This window comes from Engystomops pustulosus, chromosome 5, assembly GCF_040894005.1.
Source record: "Engystomops pustulosus chromosome 5, aEngPut4.maternal, whole genome shotgun sequence".
Lineage (NCBI taxonomy): Eukaryota > Metazoa > Chordata > Amphibia > Anura > Leptodactylidae > Engystomops > Engystomops pustulosus.
The window spans coordinates 53,504,065-53,526,209 of record NC_092415.1 but is presented as its reverse complement, the minus strand read 5'-3'; the positions used below and the strand labels follow the sequence as shown (position 1 = coordinate 53,526,209).

Below are 22,145 nucleotides of genomic sequence, written 5' to 3'. Positions count from 1 at the left end.
CGCATTTCAGGAAGTCCAGCACAGATGCTGCCACTCTCTGGGCAGCGCAGCGCCGCCTCCAACTGCCCGCTCACCGACTGTTGTGCGACGTGCCCACGAGGTGGAATTCAACACTGACCATGTTATCCAGAGTTTACCAGCAGCGCCGAGCGATTGTAGACTGCCAGATGTCAACTTCCACCAGAACTGGTAGTCAGGTCAGTCAGCTTCCTCAAGTCTACAATGAGGAGTGGACGTGGATGTCTGATATCTGTCAGGTGCTGAGTAACTTTGAGGAGTCAACACAGATGGTCAGTGGCGATGCCGCCATCATCAGCCTCACCATCCCGCTGCTTGGCCTGTTGAAAAACTCTTTGGTCAGCATGAAGTCGGAAGCTTTGCGCTCCTCACAAGAGACAGGGGAAGAAGATTCCCTTGTTGATAGCCAAAGCACCCTTAGGTCTGTTTCTCAGCGCATATCGGAGGAGGTGGAGGTGGAGGAGGATGAGGAGGAAGAGGAGGAGAATGTTGGCGAGACACAAGAGGGGACCATTGTTAAGTCCTACACTGTTGAGCGTGTATGGGCAGAAGAAGAGGAGTTGGAGGAGGAGGAAATGGACAGTCAGGCCAGTGAGGGGAGTGAATTCTTACGCGTTGGTACTCTGGCGCATATGGCAGATTTCATGCTAGGCTGCCTATCCCGTGACCCTCGCGTTCAAAGAATTTATTCCAGCACCGATTACTGGGTGTTCACTCTCCTGGACCCACGGTACAAGCAAAATCTTTCCACTCTCATCCCTGGAGAGGAAAGGAGTGTGAGAATGCATGAATACCAGCAGGCCCTGGTGCACAAGCTGAAACAGTATTTCCCTTCTGACAGCGCTAGCGGCAGAGTGCGTAGTTCTGCGGGACAAGTAGCGAGGGAGAGTAGGCGAGCAGGCAGCTTGTCCAGCACTGGCAAGGGTACGCTTTACAAGGCTTTTGCCAGCTTTATGTCACCCCAGCAAGACACTGTCACCTGTCCCCAGTCTCGGCAGAGTAGGGCTGATCTTTACAGAAAGATGGTGAGGGAGTACGTAGCTGACCATACCATCGTCCTAAATGATCACACAGCTCCCTACAACTACTGGGTTTCAAAGCTGGACATGTGGCACGAACTGGCGCTCTACGCCTTGGAGGTTCTTGCCTGCCCTGCCGCTAGCGTCTTGTCAGAGCGGGTTTTCAGTGCAGCTGGTGGCATCATCACCGATAAGCGTACACGCCTGTCGACTGACAGCGCTGACAGGCTGACGCTTATCAAGATGAATAAAGCATGGATTTCTCCTAATTTCAAATCTCCAGCAGGTGAAGGAAGCTCAACCTGAATAATTTATCCACTCCTCCTCCTCCTCATTTTCCTCCTTCTCCTCCTCTTTCTACAGTAAAGCAGAGGAAACTGGCTGTTTTTTGACAGGGCCCACTGGCTCTAGGTATAGTACTTTATGCATTTAATTTTTCTGGAGGGCCACCGACACGGTCCTCTGTTTTAAACAATTTTTGGGAGTGCCACATACAGGCACTCAATCTATTCAATTTTTCTGGAGGGCCACCTTTCCGGTCCTCTGTTTTAAACAATTTTTTGGGACTGCCACATACAGGCACTCAATCTATTCCATTTTTCTGGAGGGCCACCTACCTGCTCCTCTGGTTTGAAAAATTTTTTGGACTGCCACATACAGGCACTCAATCTATTCCATTTTTCTGGAGGGCCACCTACCTGCTCCTCTGGTTTAAAAACTTTTTTGGACTGCCACATACAGGCACTCAATCTATTCCATTTTTCTGGAGGGCCACCTACCTGCTCCTCTGGTTTGAAAAATTTTTTGGACTGCCACATACAGGCACTCAATCTATTCCATTTTTCTGGAGGGCCACCTACCTGCTCCTCTGGTTTAAAAACTTTTTTGGACTGCCACATACAGGCACTCAATCTATTCCATTTTTCTGGAGGGCCACCTACCTGCTCCTCTGGTTTGAAAAATTTTTTGGACTGCCACATACAGGCACTCAATCTATTCCATTTTTCTGGAGGGCCACCTACCTGCTCCTCTGGTTTGAAAAATTTTTTGGACTGCCACATACAGGCACTATCCAAATTGAATTGTCTCCATAGCAGCCTCCACACGTTGTCTCCATTGCTACCTCCAAAAGTCGTCCATATAGCTGCCTCCATACATCGTCCCTTTATCAAACGAGGTTTGTCAGGCCGAAATTTGGGTTGTTTTCATGGATTCCACATCAAAGTTGTTAACTTTGTCGCCACCCTGCTGTGTTATCCACAAAATACACTGGCAAACTTTTACCATTTACGGATATTATTTCAGCGCTTCTTGCGCATCTGTTTACATTCCCCTCACCCGCCATATCCTAAACTTATAAGAACGCTACTACACTTGATCTTATACAAAAGGTTCTTAGAAGTGCTGTTTGGGGAGTAGCCTAGAGACAGGGGCTTGGATTGGCGAAAGCTCGCCTAGCAGCGGAGCGCCAGCTCCATGCGCATCATGCGCTTCTTGCGCATCTGTTTACATTCCCCTCACCCGCCATATCCTAAACTTATAAGAACGCTACTACACTTGATCTTATACAAAAGGTTCTTAGAAGTGCTGTTTGGGGAGTAGCCTAGAGACAGGGGCTTGGATTGGCGAAAGCTCGCCTAGCAGCGGAGCGCCAGCTCCATGCGCATCATGCGCTTCTTGCGCATCTGTTTACATTCCCCTCACCCGCCATATCCTAAACTTATAAGAACGCTACTACACTTGATCTTATACAAAAGGTTCTTAGAAGTGCTGTTTGGGGAGTAGCCTAGAGACAGGGGCTTGGATTGACGAAAGCTCGCCTAGCAGCGGAGCGCCAGCTCCATGCGCATCATGCGCTTCTTGCGCATCTGTTTACATTCCCCTCACCCGCCATATCCCAAACTTATAAGAACGCTACTACACTTAACTTGGTGCAGGCTGGGACCGAGTCTGACCCTGGGGCTGGTCATATACTGCCGACGCAGAGGATTGCGGGGCCTACCTCGGTCCAGGTCTCAAAGGCCTACTATACCTCCAAATCCTCCCACCCCTCCTCCACCTCCTCCTCCTCCGAATTACCATCCGTGGGCATGGCGCCATCAGTCGGTAGCTCTAGGCACAGCAGCAGTGCCGTTGCTAAGCGACAGCAGGCGGTGCTCAAACTGCTGAGCCTAGGTGATAAAAGGCACACCGCCCAAGAGCTATTGCAGGGCATTCCACATCAAACTTGTTAACTTTGTCGCCACCCTGCTGTGTAAGCCACAAAATATACTGGAAAACTTTTTTCATTTACGGATATTATTTCAGCGCTTCTTGCGCAGATGTTTACATTCCCCTCACCCGCCATATCCCAAACTTATAAGAACGCTACTACACTTGATCTTATCCGAAAGGTTTTTAGAAGTGCTGTTTGGGGAGTAGCCTAGAGACAGGGGCTTGGATTGGCGAAAGCTCGCCTGGCAGCGGAGCGCCAGCTCCATGCCAAGAACCAACTAACATAGTTTTAACTGCAGCACCTTTAATCTACTACTAGTTCACTGCCTCCATACATCGTCCCCTTATCAAACGAGCTGTGTCAGGCAGAATTTTGGATTGTTTTCATGGCTTCCATGTTAACTTTGTCGCCACCCTGCTGTGTAATCCACAAAATATACTGGCAAACTTTTATCATGTACCAATATTATTTGAGCGCTTCTTGCTCACCTCCTTTGGTTCCTCTCTGCTACCCATTGGTTTGAAGCCTGAGTCCATTTAGGGTATGTCGCCATGCCACTCTCTAGCCTTCCGCTGCTGCCGCTGCCTCTGCATGCCGTCCCCTATAGTGTCAGGGTCAATTATTGGATGTTTTACATGCTATCTAGCTTCATTCTGTCACTCTGTCATGGCCATGCTGTTGCCCATAATTTTGGCATAATGGTGCATTTAAGCAGCCTCAGAGGCATCCATGCATGCTGCCCCTGCTGTTTCCTGTCCATTTCCGTGGTGTTTCCATCCTTTTCTGAGGTTCCCAGGTGTTTGGCCAAGCTTCCCTGTGCAGAGCCTTGGTCCCCTTGAAAAATGCTCGAGTCTCCCATTGACTTCAATGGGGCTCGTTACTCGAAACGAGCACTCGAGCATCGGGAAAAGTTCGTCTCGAATAACGAGTACCCGAGCATTTTAGTGCTCGCTCATCTCTAATTGTTAACCTTTTCCATGAATTATAGGCTGTCACACAGCTGATGTGTGAACTTGATGGGGATGGAAATACATTGAGAGAAATATTGAAGAGTAATTGTGGAATATATCTAAAGAGTTATTATAGGGTGCTGGTAGTCCCATGTTCTTTGACCTGCCTGCTATTAGTAATGTACCTCTCTGGTAACAGGCACAAATAGAAAAAGTGCATTGCTGTTTGTGTGTATTGGGTGGAGATTCCTTAGGTTTTCAAAGGCTAAAGTACAAATAATAAATGTGTAGCAATAAAATCTAAAAATATATGATAAAAATAACACCATGTGAATACCTAGCTTGTAGCTGATTATTATTAATTCCGTGTGATAATGGAAATGCTTCTCTCTAATCAAAATTTATAGAATCTGTGCCAGCATTGTCTTCTTTCAGCAGAATTCAACTTACAAGGTGTTGGTTGGTTTTACAATTCTTTTTTTGTGTGTGAACTGTTTCTAAGGTTGTTGCTGTGACTGATTTAACCACAGCCGGTTTCTCTGCAGCTCAGCTCTGTCCAACAAATGGTTAAAGGGGTTTTCCAATGAAAGAAAATTCTTAAATGTTAATCCCTTAGTGATGATTACACAATAAAGATCATTTTAATCCCTTACTTTACAATTTTACTTAGTTTTATTGCTTTTTAACTCCTATCACCCTTTAATGGTTAGTGTAAAATTGCACAGTGTGGGCGGGAACTCTCTAAGAAACCACATGATTACTCTGTGCTATGAGATTATGTGCGCTGACAATGTGCTTAGATTATCAGGGTCCAGGTTTATCTACACTTTCATTTGGCTTCCGAATATTGTACTAGAAATGAGATAGATCAGAGATGAGAGATGATGAGATCCATGAGATGGATATAAAACACAATAACACACTCTAGCTCTGCTCTTAGCTATGTCTCAGCTATAACACAAACAGTGAGCTCTCATATAATTCCTTCCCCTGCTCCAGCCAGCTGCTGGTGGTTGTGTCCAGGGACTCCTCTATATATCTGCCCAGTTCCATTACATCTTGCTAATTTTTTTAGTCTCCTGATACCTTTCCCTATATCTGTTTGCTATCGCTTTTCTATGCTTTGTATCCAACCTCTGCTTCATTATTTCACAATTCCCCTTGTTATTCGATACTGCGCTTCACCGCCATCATGGATTTGATCTAATTCTGTCTGTTTTATATTTTCTGTCTCTTTGTATTTGGTTCTCTCTCCTGTGCACTTAGGGGTTGTCGACCAGAAGTCCCCAACTACTAGCCCCCTTCTCTACCTAGACAACTACTTAAATAAAACCAACCATGTCACTCACTATAGTTTATTTTAGTCAAAGCCAGAGGTGGATCCAGGAGAAAGGTTAATTAAAAGTCTTTGCTTTATTTGTGCTCATTCGTTTTTTAATTAAATTCTGTCTTTGGCCATTTTTATGGAAGATGCTGTGCATGTAAAAACACCAAAATAATTATTTTGGAGAAATGCAATTATTTATTTTTTTCTTGTTAGCGCATGTTCTTATAACCCTCTGCTTAATCAATCTGTGCGAGCAGTGTATGAAGGTGCATCTTGATCTTCCAAGGAAAACTGGTAATGTTTGACTCTGCCAACCAGTCCTATTTCAGCTTTTATTTTTCCCTTTGGCGTATGGAAAGAGAAATATAATTAGTTCTCACATACTAAGGCTACATGCACATAATAAGGACATGTTTCCACAGAAGTCTTCATATCATGTCCCATGCTTTTTTCTTGTATAAAAAATCTATAGCTTGAATCCAGCTTAAATCACTTTCAAAATAGTAGCTGGCACATTGCCATCAGACTCACCAATTACAAGCAGCATGTCCTATTTGGCCCAGTCACTGTTTCTCAGGCACAGTCTCCCTCAGCTCCCTCATTTCCCCCTCCATCAGGAATAAGGGAGGGGGAATGAGGGAGCTGAGGGAGATGCTATTTGACTCGGCTGAAGAAAATTTCTGAGGGAGGGGAATTAAGAGAGCTGAGGGAGATATTGGATTCACACAGTAACTTTGGCTGAATAGGACATTCCTCTTGTGACTCAGTGGGGGACATGTATTATCGTATCTGTGCCAAAAAATTGTCGGGAACTCGCATTTTTTTGTAGCATATCATTTATAATGAGTAGTGTATTTTGTCAGCATTTTTTGGTGCAAATTTTGGCGCACAATAGACATGGGAAAAAATGGTCAGAAAGCAAAATTAAGGCGCAGTCTATGTAAAATTTTGGCGCACATCTCATTGATGTTGGCATTTTTATGGCGCACGACTGATTAGTTCCGTCTACCCGTTATTTACTTACAGCCCTGCGCCACTTTAATACATTGGGCTGTGCTTTCAGGAGACCCCCCAGTGAGTCAGCTGGCAAGGTGCCAGCTTCTTACTTAAAAGTGATTTTATCTAGACTTGAGCCATGGAGTTTTATACAAGAAAAATGACGGGCACAGTATGAAGATTTCTGTGGGAACCTGTTGATAGGTTTAATGGTGAAAACCTGATGACACGTACCCTTTAAAATTTCAGTGAAGCAGAGACTTCCTTTATTGACCAGACATGTGCGACGGTTTAACAAACAATCTTTATCAAGCATGCTTTTTCTTCTATTTTGCATATACCTGGGTCTTGGCAACTTGGATCATCAACTGCTTGCACCCACAAAAATGGTCATATTGGCTTCTGTCCCACACTTGTTTTTCTGTATTGTGGCTTCCAGTCACAGATATGTTGACTAAACAACAATGATGTTGTAGCCTTCCAATGCAATTAAAAAAATAAAAGCGGCAAATGTCACCTTTGGTTGGAGAAAATCGTGATACATGAGACTCCTTATGACTGTCGTTTTGATATATAAATGACTGATACCATCTGAATGGCCTCTTAGCATATATTTCTCCTGTACTAATATGATGGATAACATAATATTTGGCACACAACATGCTGATCTGTTCCCCAGACATTAAAGTAATTTCCTAAGTAAAACCACACAGTGGACAATTTTAAACCTTGCCATATTTCCAGACAAACACATCTTCCGACGTTTGTTTTTGTCTCCAAACCTGCAGTCCGGTCAATACTTGTATTATATATTTAATCTTACATGCACACATTACATTAAAAACGAGTAATTACCCATGGGTGAAAGGCATTTTGCTGTTATGCAAGAGTAGAAAGCGTATCGCCAATTCTAAAAGGGAACTATTGGAACCATTAATCACTGAGTAGGAATATAGCAGTTCTGTATGATCATCCTTTGAATGCATAGTACAGCTAAATTAGGTCTTCTCAAGTGATGTACAAGAGTCTAAAAAATTGAGTTCTTTTCTTTCTGTTATAAAAATATGCATAAATAATCCCCGAAGCTGAACTTCAGGACAGACAGGAAAAGTAGTTGCATGAAATAAAATAAACTAGTTCAATGTGAACCAGTGTGAAATGGTTTTTGTAGTAATTTTCGTGTTTTAAGAAAAAGGAGCAGATACTTTTTAAAGGACTTGTGGAGGATAATAAAACATGACTGTTTTGTCCCCATGTAGAGCTTCATACCTGTCTATAGACTATGGGGCTTATTTATTAAGGGTCCGCGGATCAGATTTCCATTGGACTTCCTGACATTTTCGGGATTTGCGCCGCTGTTATAGGTATTTAGCAGGGGATTGTGTTGCACGCGATCAGATTTTGGTGCAGTGGCGCCGGCTTTCATGCGACAGAAATGGGGGCGCGCTGTCGGACAATCCGACTGATTCGGACTGAGCGCGGGACTTAAGATTCAATTTGTGTCGCAAGACAATGCACTTAAATGCACCAAGAAGAAGAAGGTGAACTACAGCGGACCTGTGCGGGGAATATCGGGCGCACGATCTTAGTGAATCGCGGCAGATGTGCATTCCAGTTGGACAATGCACTTTCGGGGATCGCGCAGGACGGATATGTAAACGTGCCCATGCAAATGCATAGCTGCGTCCTCTTTACATCAATACCAAACACAACCCATGGCTCTGTCTTTGAAGAAGGGGAGCCATAGTTTCCTTCTAAGAGCCCTTTAAAGAGGTTCTCCAGGGTTCCTCAGACCAGATGAATTATTTATCATCTATGACCACAAATCAAAAACTGTTAGTAAAGAGTGCAGAAGAAAACCAAGCCCTGTTCATACAGTTTACACCTTTGTGTTTGCATCATTCCAACATCACTCTCAGATAAAGATAATGTTTTACATTTACCTTTAATTAGATGTGAGCAGCAACCTTAATTGTAACATTTTCTTCATGCTACCATATCTCTTAAAGGGATTCTGTGATCAGATATTATCCTATCAAACTACTAGAACCCTCAGGAAGAGTAATAAAAAGTCAGATTACCTACAAAATATATTTTCCAAATCATGTCAAAATGTGCTGAGAATAATCAGTGTATTGCCTAAGAAGAGTCACTTTTAAAGGGGAGCATCATTTCAGATGCCTCTATCATCAGTCCTACAGTACCTAGAACCTATATTACCTATATTATTTAGTCGTCCATGTATTTTCTTGTTGTATAAGGACTCATGGTCTATGCATTTTCCACAACATACAATATATTTACCCCCAACATTAATTCCTTAATTTACAAATTAAACAAAGGAATAGAGAAATATCATGAGGAAATGGTTGGCAGGAACATGTGCAACTCATTTTACTATTGGTGCTTCTGTATCTGCTTTGAAATGATGTAAAACACATTAGGAAATCCAATAAGCAGATTTTTGTTTTGCTTATGACTTATTAGTATTTAACCATTTTCATTCTTTTTAAAATTCAGACATTAGTAAAAGAAATCAAGTGTAAAGATTGGTATGGTAAGTGCTCAATCAGATGGTAAGAAATCACACGTCTTTGGCCCATCTTACAGTCATTTTAACCACAACAAGACAAAGGCATTAAAGAAGAATTAATCATGTCAGAAGATTTTAGCAAAAACAAGTGAGATCAAGCGTAAAGCATCACTATGTCTAGTGTGAATTCACGCTCTGATTAAAGACATATAATGAAAGTGAAAGAGATACATCATTGACTTAGCAATGGGGGTTTACAAGTCATATGCAAGTTGAATTAATTCAAAACAAGATACAAGTCTACATTTTCCATCTACGCAAAATACCAATATTGGTGCCCAAATTTAGATACACAAGAGTCCTGGAGGGCGTCGGCCAAAATAATGCCATTTAAGGGTACCAGTAAATGGGTTACAGCTTCTTATTTGCTTAGTTTTATTATTAGTATGGATCCATTGTTTGAAGAATTTACTGTGTAATACTTGAGGCATAAGACTTTTGCGCAGAAATATGAGCATGACGCAGTGTTTCATTATATACTCGTGTATAAGCCAAGTTTTTCAGCATTAAAAATGTGCTGAAAAAATTCACCTCGGCTTATACACAAGTCAAGTAAAAAATAAAAAACTTAATACTCACCCTCCGGTGTCCGGATCGTTGGCGCGGGTCCCGATCTTCAGTGCAAGGCTCCCGATCTTCGGCACGGGTTCTGGAGGCTTCTCTTCTCTCTTCTTTCTTCTCTCGCCGGCAGAGTAGCGTCCAGAAGAGGAGCCGCTGGGACCCGCGCCGAAGATCGGGAGCCTCACGCTGAGGATCGGAACCCGCTTCAACGATCCGGACACCGGAGGGTGAGTATTAAGTTTTTTGCATGCAGCACAAGTTAGCCTAAGAGCATATTCTGAAAACCAGTTGTATTCTATCCAAAATATTAGATTATAAATCTATATTATAAATTCTTTATATGATAGTTTGTCAATACGTCCCTAGTTACAAGGATGATTTTAGAAGACAAACAGAAGACTATAACCTTCCATATGCTGTACATCTCTGACTGAACCCCCTTGTTTGTAATCTAAGATCCTCACAAGTCCTTCTTTGTTCTCTTCTTTTTCCAGCTACTTTCAAGTTTTTTTTCCAGTTCTTCTCCATTAATCTGGACCTTGCCACCCCAAATCATCAGAAGTTCATCCCACAGAATATCCACCATTATTGCATGTATCAAGCAGTAAAAGTGCAGCTTCTATTGTTTGGGAGCAGTTAATGAAGTAAAAGTTGAACCCTGAATGCTATCCCCAGATTTGTTATCAGTTTTTTTTAATAAATATCACAAATAAAAAAGTAAAAAAAAATTTTTTTACATTATTCAATACTGTACTTTCAGTTATTCCAGCAAAAATCCTTATAGTATACTATGTCTTTGCCAACAAAGATAATAAAAAATAAAGGGAATGTGTTTTAACACACCCCTGGTTCTGTGAACGGTATTATCTGTTTTCCTGATACTCTGTATCTAAAACAACTCCCACAGTAGTGGATTAGTTATTTTGTGCAGCCAGCCACAGCTGAGAGGGAAGTAACCGCTGTCATTGGACGTAATGATGTAATATTAGGGAACTTTCTCTGCAGGATCTATTGGTTTTAACATGAAATTCACCTACACTGTATCTTTTTAGTGCTTGCTTGAAATTTCCTCATCCTGGTTTTAAAGTTTTGGTTTAAAATTAAAATTTTAAAGATTTGATTTTAAAAAAATATTTGGATTTGTGGCTGCCTTGAATATCTTCATAGTCATAACCTACCAGGAAAGCACCAAGTTGGTGTTCTACTTTGGCATCTCAGAAGGCGTGATAAGTGCAAAAGTGCGCCGCTGGGAATATTCTGGTGCTCCACTGTCTTTTAAATGCCGCTGGCGAAGCAATCAAAGGATTAACACCCACAATTAGTTGTTAGCGATGGGCGTTTGCTGCAATCACTCTGTGAGCGCTCTTCATAGACTAAGTAAACTAGGCGGAGTTATCTCCAAGATGGCCGCCATCTACAACTACAAGTCCCATAATCCTTCAGTTCTCCGACTGTCCTGCTCTGTTACCGTAGTAATGATGTGTAACTGCTATCACTGCACATTACCTCACTGAGATGACACCTCACCACAACACCAGCCGTACTGGATGCACTGCAACCAACCGACTACAGCCAAACTTAATGATGATCACATGACCTGCCCAGGCAGGTGCAGGACATGTGATGTGGACATGTGACCTGCAGCCGTCTCCTGTCCTGTGTCTCCTCCACAGGTACAACGTCACAGGACTGATTAAATGGCCAGTAGCATTCTCCATTATAGTGTATGACCACAAAATGATTTTGCTAAGGGAAGCAATATTTACATATTAGCTTATATTTTAATGATCCATTTGAATATGAATGTTGCTTATTTCTGGAATAGCCCTTTAAATAACATAAAGTGAGTTGCTCCTTAATTCGTATTTTGTTAAAGTTGTCTATCAGTCCATTATAGCATATAATGGTAGCCCTGGGGAAGAGGTTTCAGGTGCCCATTGCAATTCTGAGCCTGGCAAGTGCTCCAGCACTGCCCACTGGACACTTGCAGCTTAAACTGGATTTAAGATTAAACTTTCTTATCTCTCCAACCCCTTTTCAGGACTCTGCAGTCTACTTATACTACCCAAGATTATAAAATGATTTCTTGAAAGCATTTGACTTCTTCCCTTGAACTAGGCCATAATTTACAGAAATAAGACTGTGAAACACTGTTTCTCTAGCCCCCTGCCACTGCACAGAGATGAAACAGTGCCAAGGTGGGTGGGATAGATGTAGACTCCTATTGTATAGATATGCCATGCATGCCTAAGACACCCCTCTATGTCTGTGATATGCAACTAAGATGCAGCTACTCTTTCTTCCTATACTATACATACAGTGACTCAATGTTGCCTTGTAAAGTTAGAGTGTCTTCTCTAACACTCCAAATACATAGGTTAATTGACTTGCTATGAAATTGACCATTGTGTGTATATATGTACATGTGACTGAAATACGAATATATTTGTTTCTAAGCTCCACAGGGAAACAGACTGGAGTAAATGTCAGACATCTCTGTATTGACTGTACAATATGATGCCACTAGATAAGCAACAGAAATACATAAAATAGAAATATACATTTATATATACTTAGCCAAGTAGAAGAAATTGATGCATATCACGTGATTACATCTCAATGCTTAATTAACTCTTATGTCTTTAAGTCTCACACATATTAACTGCTTTTAAATGCAAATGGTGTGTAAAAACAAGACTGGTGGGATATCCTAACCAAACCCTAACATCTTCTACCCAGCCGTCTTCTCCCTGCTGCGAGGAGGGATGCCTTCAGGCCTCTCTTGTTGTGAATAATAATAGTAAAATAATCATATGCCCTATCATGGTTTTATGTTTTATGGTTTTATACACATATATAAAACTGCAAAACGTTGGGGTGTATATTCTTTGTCATAATCTTATTTCTCATATCTACAATTCACATATCAACATTAATTAAAGCTATCAGTAATGAAAGGTTAAACATTGCTGGTTTGTAACCCAAACAAGCACTTTACTATATTGTAATTGATAGTTATAAAATGGATACTTACAATACATTGTAGGGAGATAAGTTTGACCTATCATATTGTAAATCACAGGCATTAGGTAATTGTCTATAGGACTGCAGACACCATATAACATTCTCAATTGACCAACCATGTGAGACATATATATGGCTGACTAAATTCCTCTTTACGGCTGATCACTATTGTTTTCCCACAAGATAAATCAGTGATGTTACATTCTGAAGGAGATTTTCTCTCCCATATGCACAATTATTCTGTATATTTTGGGTGATCTGAGTAGAATTGTAGATGAAGCAGGATAAGCCCCAATCATTCCCATTACACCTTCCCTTTATCTAGCGCTCAGGAGATTAAAGGGGTTCCTCCCAGACTTTTCAAAAACTTTTATATGGCTGGGAGGTGGCTGATTAAAAAAAATGAACCTGTGGTTCCCTACCGTTGTCTCACACTGCCATATCTCCGGTTGGTGCACCTGTTTGTTTTTTGGGGAACGGAGTCTGCGCTGTGGTTGGCAGATACAGTGTTGGGAATGGGGACGAGTGGGCGTGGCAGGCCGGAAGCTGGGCTAGGACTGGAGAGATGGCAGTGCGGGACACCAGGACGGACATCAGAGGTTATTTTTTTAAACAGTCCCCTCCTGGCCACATAGAAGTTTTTGAAAAGTCTCAGACAATCCCTTTAAGAAATTGTGGACCCACCAGACTACACTTGGCAACTCAATAGTATACCTTGTCTGCATTTCCAGAATAGACAGAATAGATCGAATTAACAATAGTAAAAGCATAACATATTACAACTAGACCATATGCACTGGGAACCCTGAATGAAGCCAGATGTAGTCCTTAACTACTAGACAGGAAAACCTGCCATGAAATCGATATCAGAAATATTCTGATTTCAATAGTAATGAGATAAGAATTCTCGTATGGTAGTGAATAATTCACAATTCCATCCATTCCCTTGGGTTTTATGTTAAGATACGTAAAAAGCTGGATAACAAGCGTCTGTTCTTTGTTAGGAGCCCCGCTGATAGTTCATCACACCGCTCATGACTATTGCATGAACCCCCTGAGAGCGAGAAAGTTGGGAGAAATAGTACAGCTATTGTATGTTTCAAATTTACTTTACAGTTGTCTGAAAACATTCAGGGGAAAGTTTACAGGTGCCCAACTGCAATATACAACAGGAGAGAAATGGAGGCTATCAATGACCATAGACGAGACCCTGCATTTACAGCAATACACAGTAGTGGATTGTAATATAGGCGGTTTGAGCGGCAGACTGGGGCCCAAGCCTTCTAGGGGGCACATGGTCACCTAAACCACCCAACAAATTTTATACTGAGAAGCTCTTCACCCATGACTCCTTGTACATCTATTCCTGCTCTAAATACACAAGTACACTAGAGTCATTTCAGGACCTTTGTAGGTCCTCCAAAGATCCTGAAACCACAGATTGAAAGCAGACAGAAGGGACACATCCTCCAATCCCCAAGAAGCTTGATTCTAGTACCATATAGGAAGAGAATTTCAGACATGTAGGGGCTATAATATTCTCTGGCAATAAAACAATGAAGTGGTATAAAAGATGTGTTACAAATAGGAGATGAATCTTCAGTCCCCACGGGCGTCATGTACACAGCTGTAGTACAACTTCTTACAGCATCCGAGTTGTACGGAGTCATAATAAAACATATGACTTCCATAGATATGCATTGAGGGGGATTTATTAATGTGTCCCAGGTTCCGTCAGTTTAGTGGAGGAAAGTCATTTTCTGCACCAGATTTATGACTGTGTTAATGAATCTGGTGCAGGATAAGACTGTCAGTTTCCAGTTTAGACCTACTTTAAAGTGGTGTAAACTCTGTGCCACAATTTTTGGTGCTCGGAGCATTCAAATAGTCCACGCCCCCGGCTAGACCAAGGAACACCCCTTTCCAGAGGCCATGCCCCTCAGTCGGACAAGTCGGAAAATGGCTAAAAACAGGTCCAAAAAGCCTTGATAAATGTGCTGTAAGGCTTTTCACACTATGTTTTAGGTGCAAAACCACCAGAATTGTGGCGCAAGTGCGTTAATACATCCCCCCATTTGTGTTTCTACACAGTGTATGTGTCCAATTTCTAAGGAAGAACTATGTCAACATTAAATGGTAGCAACCCAATTCCAAACTACGGAGCCATTTGGATTATGTGCCATAATGAGGCATTATGTGGGTGATCTGGGACTTTGGTGTGCAGTCCTTAGGATAGTCAAACAATATAAGGTTCCTGTTGTTGGTACCTCCATCACGCAGTATAGGGTCTGCAGGATTCCCCTTCACTGTTTACATCCTATTTACATTCTATAGCTCCCAATCCCTGGCACCTAGAAACACAATTCTTGTGTCATATTAAACAGCAGGAGAATCTCCCTTTTAATATGATATGTGTGTATGGATGCTTCACAGAATCAGAGATAAACAGTCTTAAAGTTTTAGTAAAAAAATTAGATTTTTATATGCAGCTTTCTATTTCTGAGATTTCCGACTGTAAATTTAAGAGTGGATTTCTCCGGTTTTTGAAGCATCCATTGTCCATTTATCATATTAAAGGGGAGAATCTCCTATTAAATATGACACTTGTGTTTTTTTAGGTACCAGGGCTCTCCAGCCTGTCAGCTGATGTCAGAGCACATAAGGAGCTGTAGGAATGACGTAGCTTATAGTTTGCAGAAGTGCAAAAGTACATGCACTCTCTGCATTTGTAACTGAACTTAGAGAAATGATGATGGATTATGCTATACATATTTATAACATATTTTGGTAAAAGATTATTCTGTTTTACTACTTAAATCGGAAAATGACAAAAAAGCTTGTTTTTTTCCAAATTTGTAGCCATTTATCGGCTAATTTTATAAAGAAAAAAATATGCAATTAATAAAACTATCCAATCAAGTTAAAGTATCACATATAATGAAAATAAAACAAAGTACAAATTGTTTTGATATGACCCACGGTCACAAAGGGGTTAAACATTTAGAAATGTGTACATGACAGGAATGGGGGTACCATAAGTTCATACCGAAAATGATCATCTATAAACAAGCCCCATATCATATCATAGTCGGAGTTAAATAACTACATATCCATAGAACATTGATCTTTTTGCCTGCGGATAATTTAACCGGATTTACTGCGCTTTCATTGATGTATAATTTAATTCCATGTAAGTATTTTTAAATAATGCTATCTATACTGTGTACACTTAGGCCTCAGTCATGCAGGGTCCAAAGATTGTATGAGCATTGACTTTTTCCCTGAAGAGTAGGAGTGGCAATTACTTATTCCTCTTCCTACAAGTAAAAGAGCACTCGTACTGTATGTGACACTGAGTTCTACTCATCTTATATGGAGGATGATGTTTAATCCCTGGAGAGCAAAAGCGGTCAGTGCTCCAAGTTATAGAACAATTGCTAGAACATAGGTCGGTGAGAGAGACGTCCCTAAGGTCTCAGTTACATTTCACATTTCAGAGCCACCCGGGTTTTGTGGTTTTCCTATGTCAATGTGGGCAGCTAGGGGAAAGTGTCAGCTTTTTAACCAACAAAGATCAGTCATGCATATCGGGAAAAAAAGTGCATATATTTTTGAAGTGTAATTCACCCTTGAGAAACATATCTATTATTAAGGTGCAGAGAAGTGCACAAGCACTGATCAAGTCGTAAATTTCTATCACTGGACAGAAAATGTGACTTTTCGCCCCTTATGCCATGCCAATTGGGCATGGATGTGTGTGGACAGATCCATGGCACTAGGTATTGCCTACACTCATTCCTGGCAGTATGACTGATACAAATAGCCCAGCCCATTTGTCTGTCCCAGTCCTGTAGGCACTGAATGGAGCGTTTTTTGTGCATGCTTGATTCAATAACGTGCCTCCAGAGAAGGGACCCAGGACCAAGTGTTTAGACTACAGCACTCATAAATTAACCTTTTCTGTGGATCAATTTGGGAAACCCCGATTTTAAATGGCCAACATTTCTTGGCCAACACACTGTATCAAGTGTTTTAATAACAGTAAAGTAGTTTTTGCATCACATCACGCATGTCAACTTTGGAGCCATGTACAGGCTCGGGAGAGGTGAGGAGGACAGCAGGAGTGAAAGGAAAATGATGAGTATTAGATTTCTTTTTTTCTGCAGCAAAATGGAGGTTAGGATGAATGTTAAGCATAAAGGGGGCATTAAAGGGGATCTGGTGCAGGAAAGAGGGCATCATAAGGGAGACTGCTGCAGGAAAGAGAGCATTACAAGGGGGGCTGCTGCAGTAGTAAAGAGAGTATTATAAGGGGGGCTGCTTTAGCAATGTGGGTATCATAAGGGGGAACGCGGCAGGAAAGAGAGTATTATAATGGGGGCTGCTGCAGGAAAGATAGTATTATAAGGGGGGCTGCTGCAGCAATTTGGGTATTATTAGGGGGAACGCGGCAGGAAAGTTGGTATTAAAGAGGGGGGCGCATAAGAAGTGGGGGAATTGTGACAGGAACTGCAGCAGGAAAAGGGTGCATTATAATGGTTCACGGTTGCTGCAGGAAATAAAATTTTGTGTGCAGTCGGTCCAATGTCCTAAAGGATACTTCATTTAGGAAAGCGACAACGAACTTCACAACCCTTCTTCACTACTGCATGAATATGCATAACTGTATTTTTAAATGTATAAATAATTTTTTCTCCCATATAGTGATATTAGCTGGACATGTATTAGCATATTATACATTGTAATACTGTTGGTTCACTTCAAATTCTAATATCAGGTTCCCTTTAGAGGCATGAAAGACATAATACATTATTATGATATCCTAAACTCTATATGGTTTTGTATAGTTCTGCAGGCAAACCTTGTGATTGATCTTAATTCATATATCACAATGTAATATATACAGGTTTAATAACAACCTCAGCTTTGTTACATTTGTAGTACTAGATGCTCAATCACTTACTTGTAAGTATCTTCCAAGTCTTCTTCTCATCATCATAATATTGAACCAGGTTGCTGGGCAGTCTGTCCGGTCCGGGAGGCAGTCCTCCAACTAATAACAACATCTTTTTGTTGGATCGAATTCTTCACCCAAAACAGAAAAGAAGAAAAATGAAGCGTGTCATATTTCAAGCATGCCGGCATGCAGGTATAATCTAGTTTAATGGATCTTGCATCTGCACATAATCATGTCACAATAAGTTGGAGGTAAGGCCGGAGCCGGATGATGCTCATAAAATAACCGAACATCCCTTCCTAGTCAAAAGAAGTGAAAAAAAGCTCCTCTCACGCCATTTGTTTAAGGTTCCTTTCGGAATTACATCTTTTTTTTCTCCTGTTATCCCTATAAATCATGGCTCTTTACAGCTGAGCACTCATGAAATGCCCTGCAGTTGTGATAAGGTTAGGCATTAAAGTTACACATCAAAAATCATATTAGTCAGATCGTTATTATAAGTCGTTTTACACCTACAGAACCTTGAAAAATGGTAAAGGTTATATTGGGAGACAAGAGACATTGCTGTGAGAACGCTTAGAATATACAGGTACTTCCAGAGTAATTAGCTGCAGGGATTGAATGATAGAATCGCACACTACATCCACCGTACACCACATATTGGCCTCCTGCATTATAGATCTTGATCGTCTCTGTTATTGCTCCCCCCACCACATACACTAGTGGCTAAAACATTGACTGGTGAATGTGTCATATAGCTGTGAGATTCCCTGGAGTGGGACCCTGCCAGTGATTTCCACTGATCCAGCGGCAGAAACCTGCTCATCTGTACTAAAGTCACTCTAATTCCATCCTTCTGCTATTTTCTTCTGCCATCTTCCCTTGGGGGCAACTATATAACAGTGTGACTACCCACCCACTGAGTGCAGAAAATTCTCTTTTTTTAACCATGCTTGTGATTCCCAATATGCCCTCAGGCTCCAAGGTTCAAGGCTGCCTGGTAATTGAGAGTCTTTGCACTGCTACTGTCCCAGGATTTTATTTTTCATTTATATGACAAAAAAATGGGATGGTTTTACATAGATAATATCCTAATTTGAGTGTGACAGAATTACAAAAACTCTGTTTTGAGCATCTGAAGACCATTTTTTTGAGTAGCTGGACATCTTTCTATCTTCTTAGCTCTACGGTTACATGTAAACAGTGTGTAGAGGACAAGTAGACAATGACAATGTTAATACTTGCTCTAAATGTGGCTGACAGTATATGGTCGAAGTATATTCAAGTTACATGAATCCTCCAGAAAAAGAACTGATATTGTCAGGGGCGTAATTTTAGGGGGTGCAGAGGTTGCGATCACACCCGGGCCCAAGAGGTTTAGGGGGCCCTTATGGTGTCACTTTCCCATATGAAAAGACTATTACTATAAAACATACATTATAGTCGGGGGCCTGGCACAGACTTTGCACAGGGGCCCATCAGCTTCTAGTTACACCACTGGATATTGTGCTTATTGTGCTGTATTGTACTTATTGTCGAACATAACTACCAAATTATGTGTATTTAGTGTAAGTGAATCACACACTACTCTTACAACTCTGATTCAGATTTTCCAGTTATGTTCCCTTAACTGGGGACTGATATGCAGTTAACTCTCCCGCTTCAATTAGGTGGCCGCGCAAAAATGTAAACTCCTCCCCCAGGAAAATATCATGACCTCTTTAATTTAAATTGTTGAATTTCACAGCATTGTTTTTACAGTATTTATTGTAGGACCTAAACCTGCTTCATCTAAAGCTTCTCTGGTAGGAGTTTAGGCTTTTTGAAAGATTGCTCCATTCCAAGGTAATAATTATTCCTCCATATGAAAAGCTTGAAAACTCTATGTCACATACTTCATACAATATGTCTGTAGGTTTTCTAGCTACTGACTCTTGTGTAAATTTGAATGAACATTCTAGGTCTTATGAGATATTATTGTAATAAATTTAAAAGGTTGCCAACAAATTTCAAGTACATGGTTTAGAAAATGTATCAGATTTTGAGCGGCTGTTGTCAAGTCTGTGTCTAGTCTCTCATGTTATGACTGTATAAAAGCACATTAAACTCAATGGGAGTAATTTATCTAAGGACATTCTCTTTTTTTGCAACTTTTTGGCACATTTGATATATATGCAACTAAATTTGCGACTTTTCCACACCCCTAGCAAAGGTAGCCGTACAAGAATTTGTCAGGGTTGCGCTTGATTAATCTATAAAATCCTGATGTGAGCGTGTGATAAAGTCATAGTTTTGGCACAAATGGTGGTTAAAAAGTCACCAAAAAACTTTGGTCCTGACCATGTGTAGAAAAAACTTTTGAAGAATTTGCAGTTTGAAACTTTGTGTGACTTTTTAATAAAAAGTTGCAAAAACCCCACATGCTGCCTGATACATTAACCTCTAAAATAAATCTAACAATTCCAAAACACAGAAAAAAAACAAGAAGTGACAAAACAAATGTCCTGACTAAAGATAAATGACCCCCAATGAGCCTCATGTATCAAAACGGAATTGGAAAACTGGCCTTTGTTGACCATAGCAGACAATCACAATATCAATACCATATAAACAGGGCACTGTTACTACATACTACTGTATACTATTACAAAATATATATTACAAAAATCTAGAAAAAAAATGGAAGAATTGGAAACAAAACACAAATCATCTTTAGTAATATGGTACAGACATGTGTACCTTTAGGATTTTGCATTTGTTAAGCAGATTTTTTCACTTATGCTCCATTACATTTACATGTAATATATGTATTTATGAAATATTAAATACAGAAAGTGATGAAAACTGTATCTGAGCACAAGACAACTTAAAAGAGAGCATTGTTACAAACAGTAGTAGACAGTAGGTTCTGCCTCCATACACTGTGACAGAATTGCATGCATTATCTTATCAATGTGATATTGTGGGCATGATCCCACTACTGTGACTTCACCATCCACATTATCTCACTGACGTGACATCTACTACTTGTGTGATTCCTGAGCATTTAGCTTACTGAGCATATTACAGTATATCTATTCTGTGTTATCTGTATGTTACATCATTTCACACATTAAGCTATGCAACAGTGTATGTCTTATGACTGTGTATAAAGAAAATGTCACAAATTGAAAGGACTTCTAATGCTGTAAGAATGTAAGACTGTACAAAGTTACACTAAACAATCGTATACAAATAAAAAAGAAGAATACAAAAAATAATCCTGAGGGGGCTACTTTGCATATAAATCCAAAAATAAAGCATTGACACTCCATTCTCAAAGGCCTGTCATTGCACTGGTTGCCCATCTCCTTCCAAATTCTGTCTAAACTAATAACTCTCCTCCACAAAGGTCTGCACTGTGTGGCACATCCCTACCTCTATTCCTCATCTCAGTCTATCACCCATCCAGTGCTCATGGATCTACCAACAATCTAAGGTGATAAGACCCTCCAGGGCCTAAGTTTAAATAATCCCCCTTTCCCTAAAACACATATAAGAATAAACAGTAAAAATCATAAACATATTAGATATCACCATGTCCCAAAATGCCCATTCTATCAAAATAGAAATAAATAAAAAAATATTCTGGGCCATGAAAACTGTAACACAAAATAGCTCCCAAATGTCACCACTTTTTTGCCATTTTTCCACCCAAAATTATAAGAATAATAAATCCCAAATTCATAAATTAAAAATTAATTGTGCCCCACAAAAAATATACTTTAAACAGGTGTGTACACTAAAGTTATTGGCCTCAGAATTTGGCAAAATGGTAAATTTTTTTGTACAAGAGATGAAAATTTTACTAAAACCTATTAAAACCTATGTAAATGTTGTATCCCTGTGATTGTACCAACCCTAAGAATAAAGGGGAAGCGTCATTTGCACAGAATGAAAGCCGTAAAAACAGGGTCGAAAAGAAAACACAGCAAATGTGTTTTTCTGTAAATTTCACCGCACTTGGAATTTTTTTCCAGCTTTCCAGTACATTGCATGGAATAAATTGTGCCACTAAAAAGTACAATTTATCCCACAAGTAACAAGCCTTTATACATCTCTGTAAACAGAAAAATAAAAAGTAATGGCTTTTGGAAAGAGGGGAGTAAAAAAAAACAGAAACACAAAATCGGAAGAGTCCTGATCTCTTCAGGTAGGCCAATCGCATTCCCTAACTACATGTAACTTCACTAAACAAACCTGTGCACTTCTCCCATCAATGTTATCCTGCAAGCACTAGATACCAGGCCAATCTAGAGTCCTATTCACTTTTGACTATATATAAGATGAAAGCAGATTTCTATCCACTGCACGTAAACTATGAAGCTCCCTGTAGAATGAGCAGAGTTCTAAAAAACCATGAGGAATTGATACAGAAAGTATATTAGAAGATTGTATAACTTTTCATTTCATAAACAATATGAATAATTAGCTGAAACTAGACAG

General features: G+C 40.5%; 1 protein-coding gene across 2 annotated transcripts in view; it reads right to left on the bottom strand.

Moving 5' to 3' along the window:
- KLHL14 (kelch like family member 14) overlaps positions 1-22,145 on the bottom strand; it is a 67,454-nt gene that overhangs the window by 31,052 nt on the left and 14,257 nt on the right. For both annotated transcript variants that reach the window (XM_072152003.1, XM_072152004.1), the window contains exon 3: positions 17,667-17,788. In XM_072152003.1, coding sequence (XP_072008104.1) covers positions 17,667-17,788 — 122 coding nt within the window. The remainder of the gene's footprint in view (positions 1-17,666; positions 17,789-22,145) is intronic.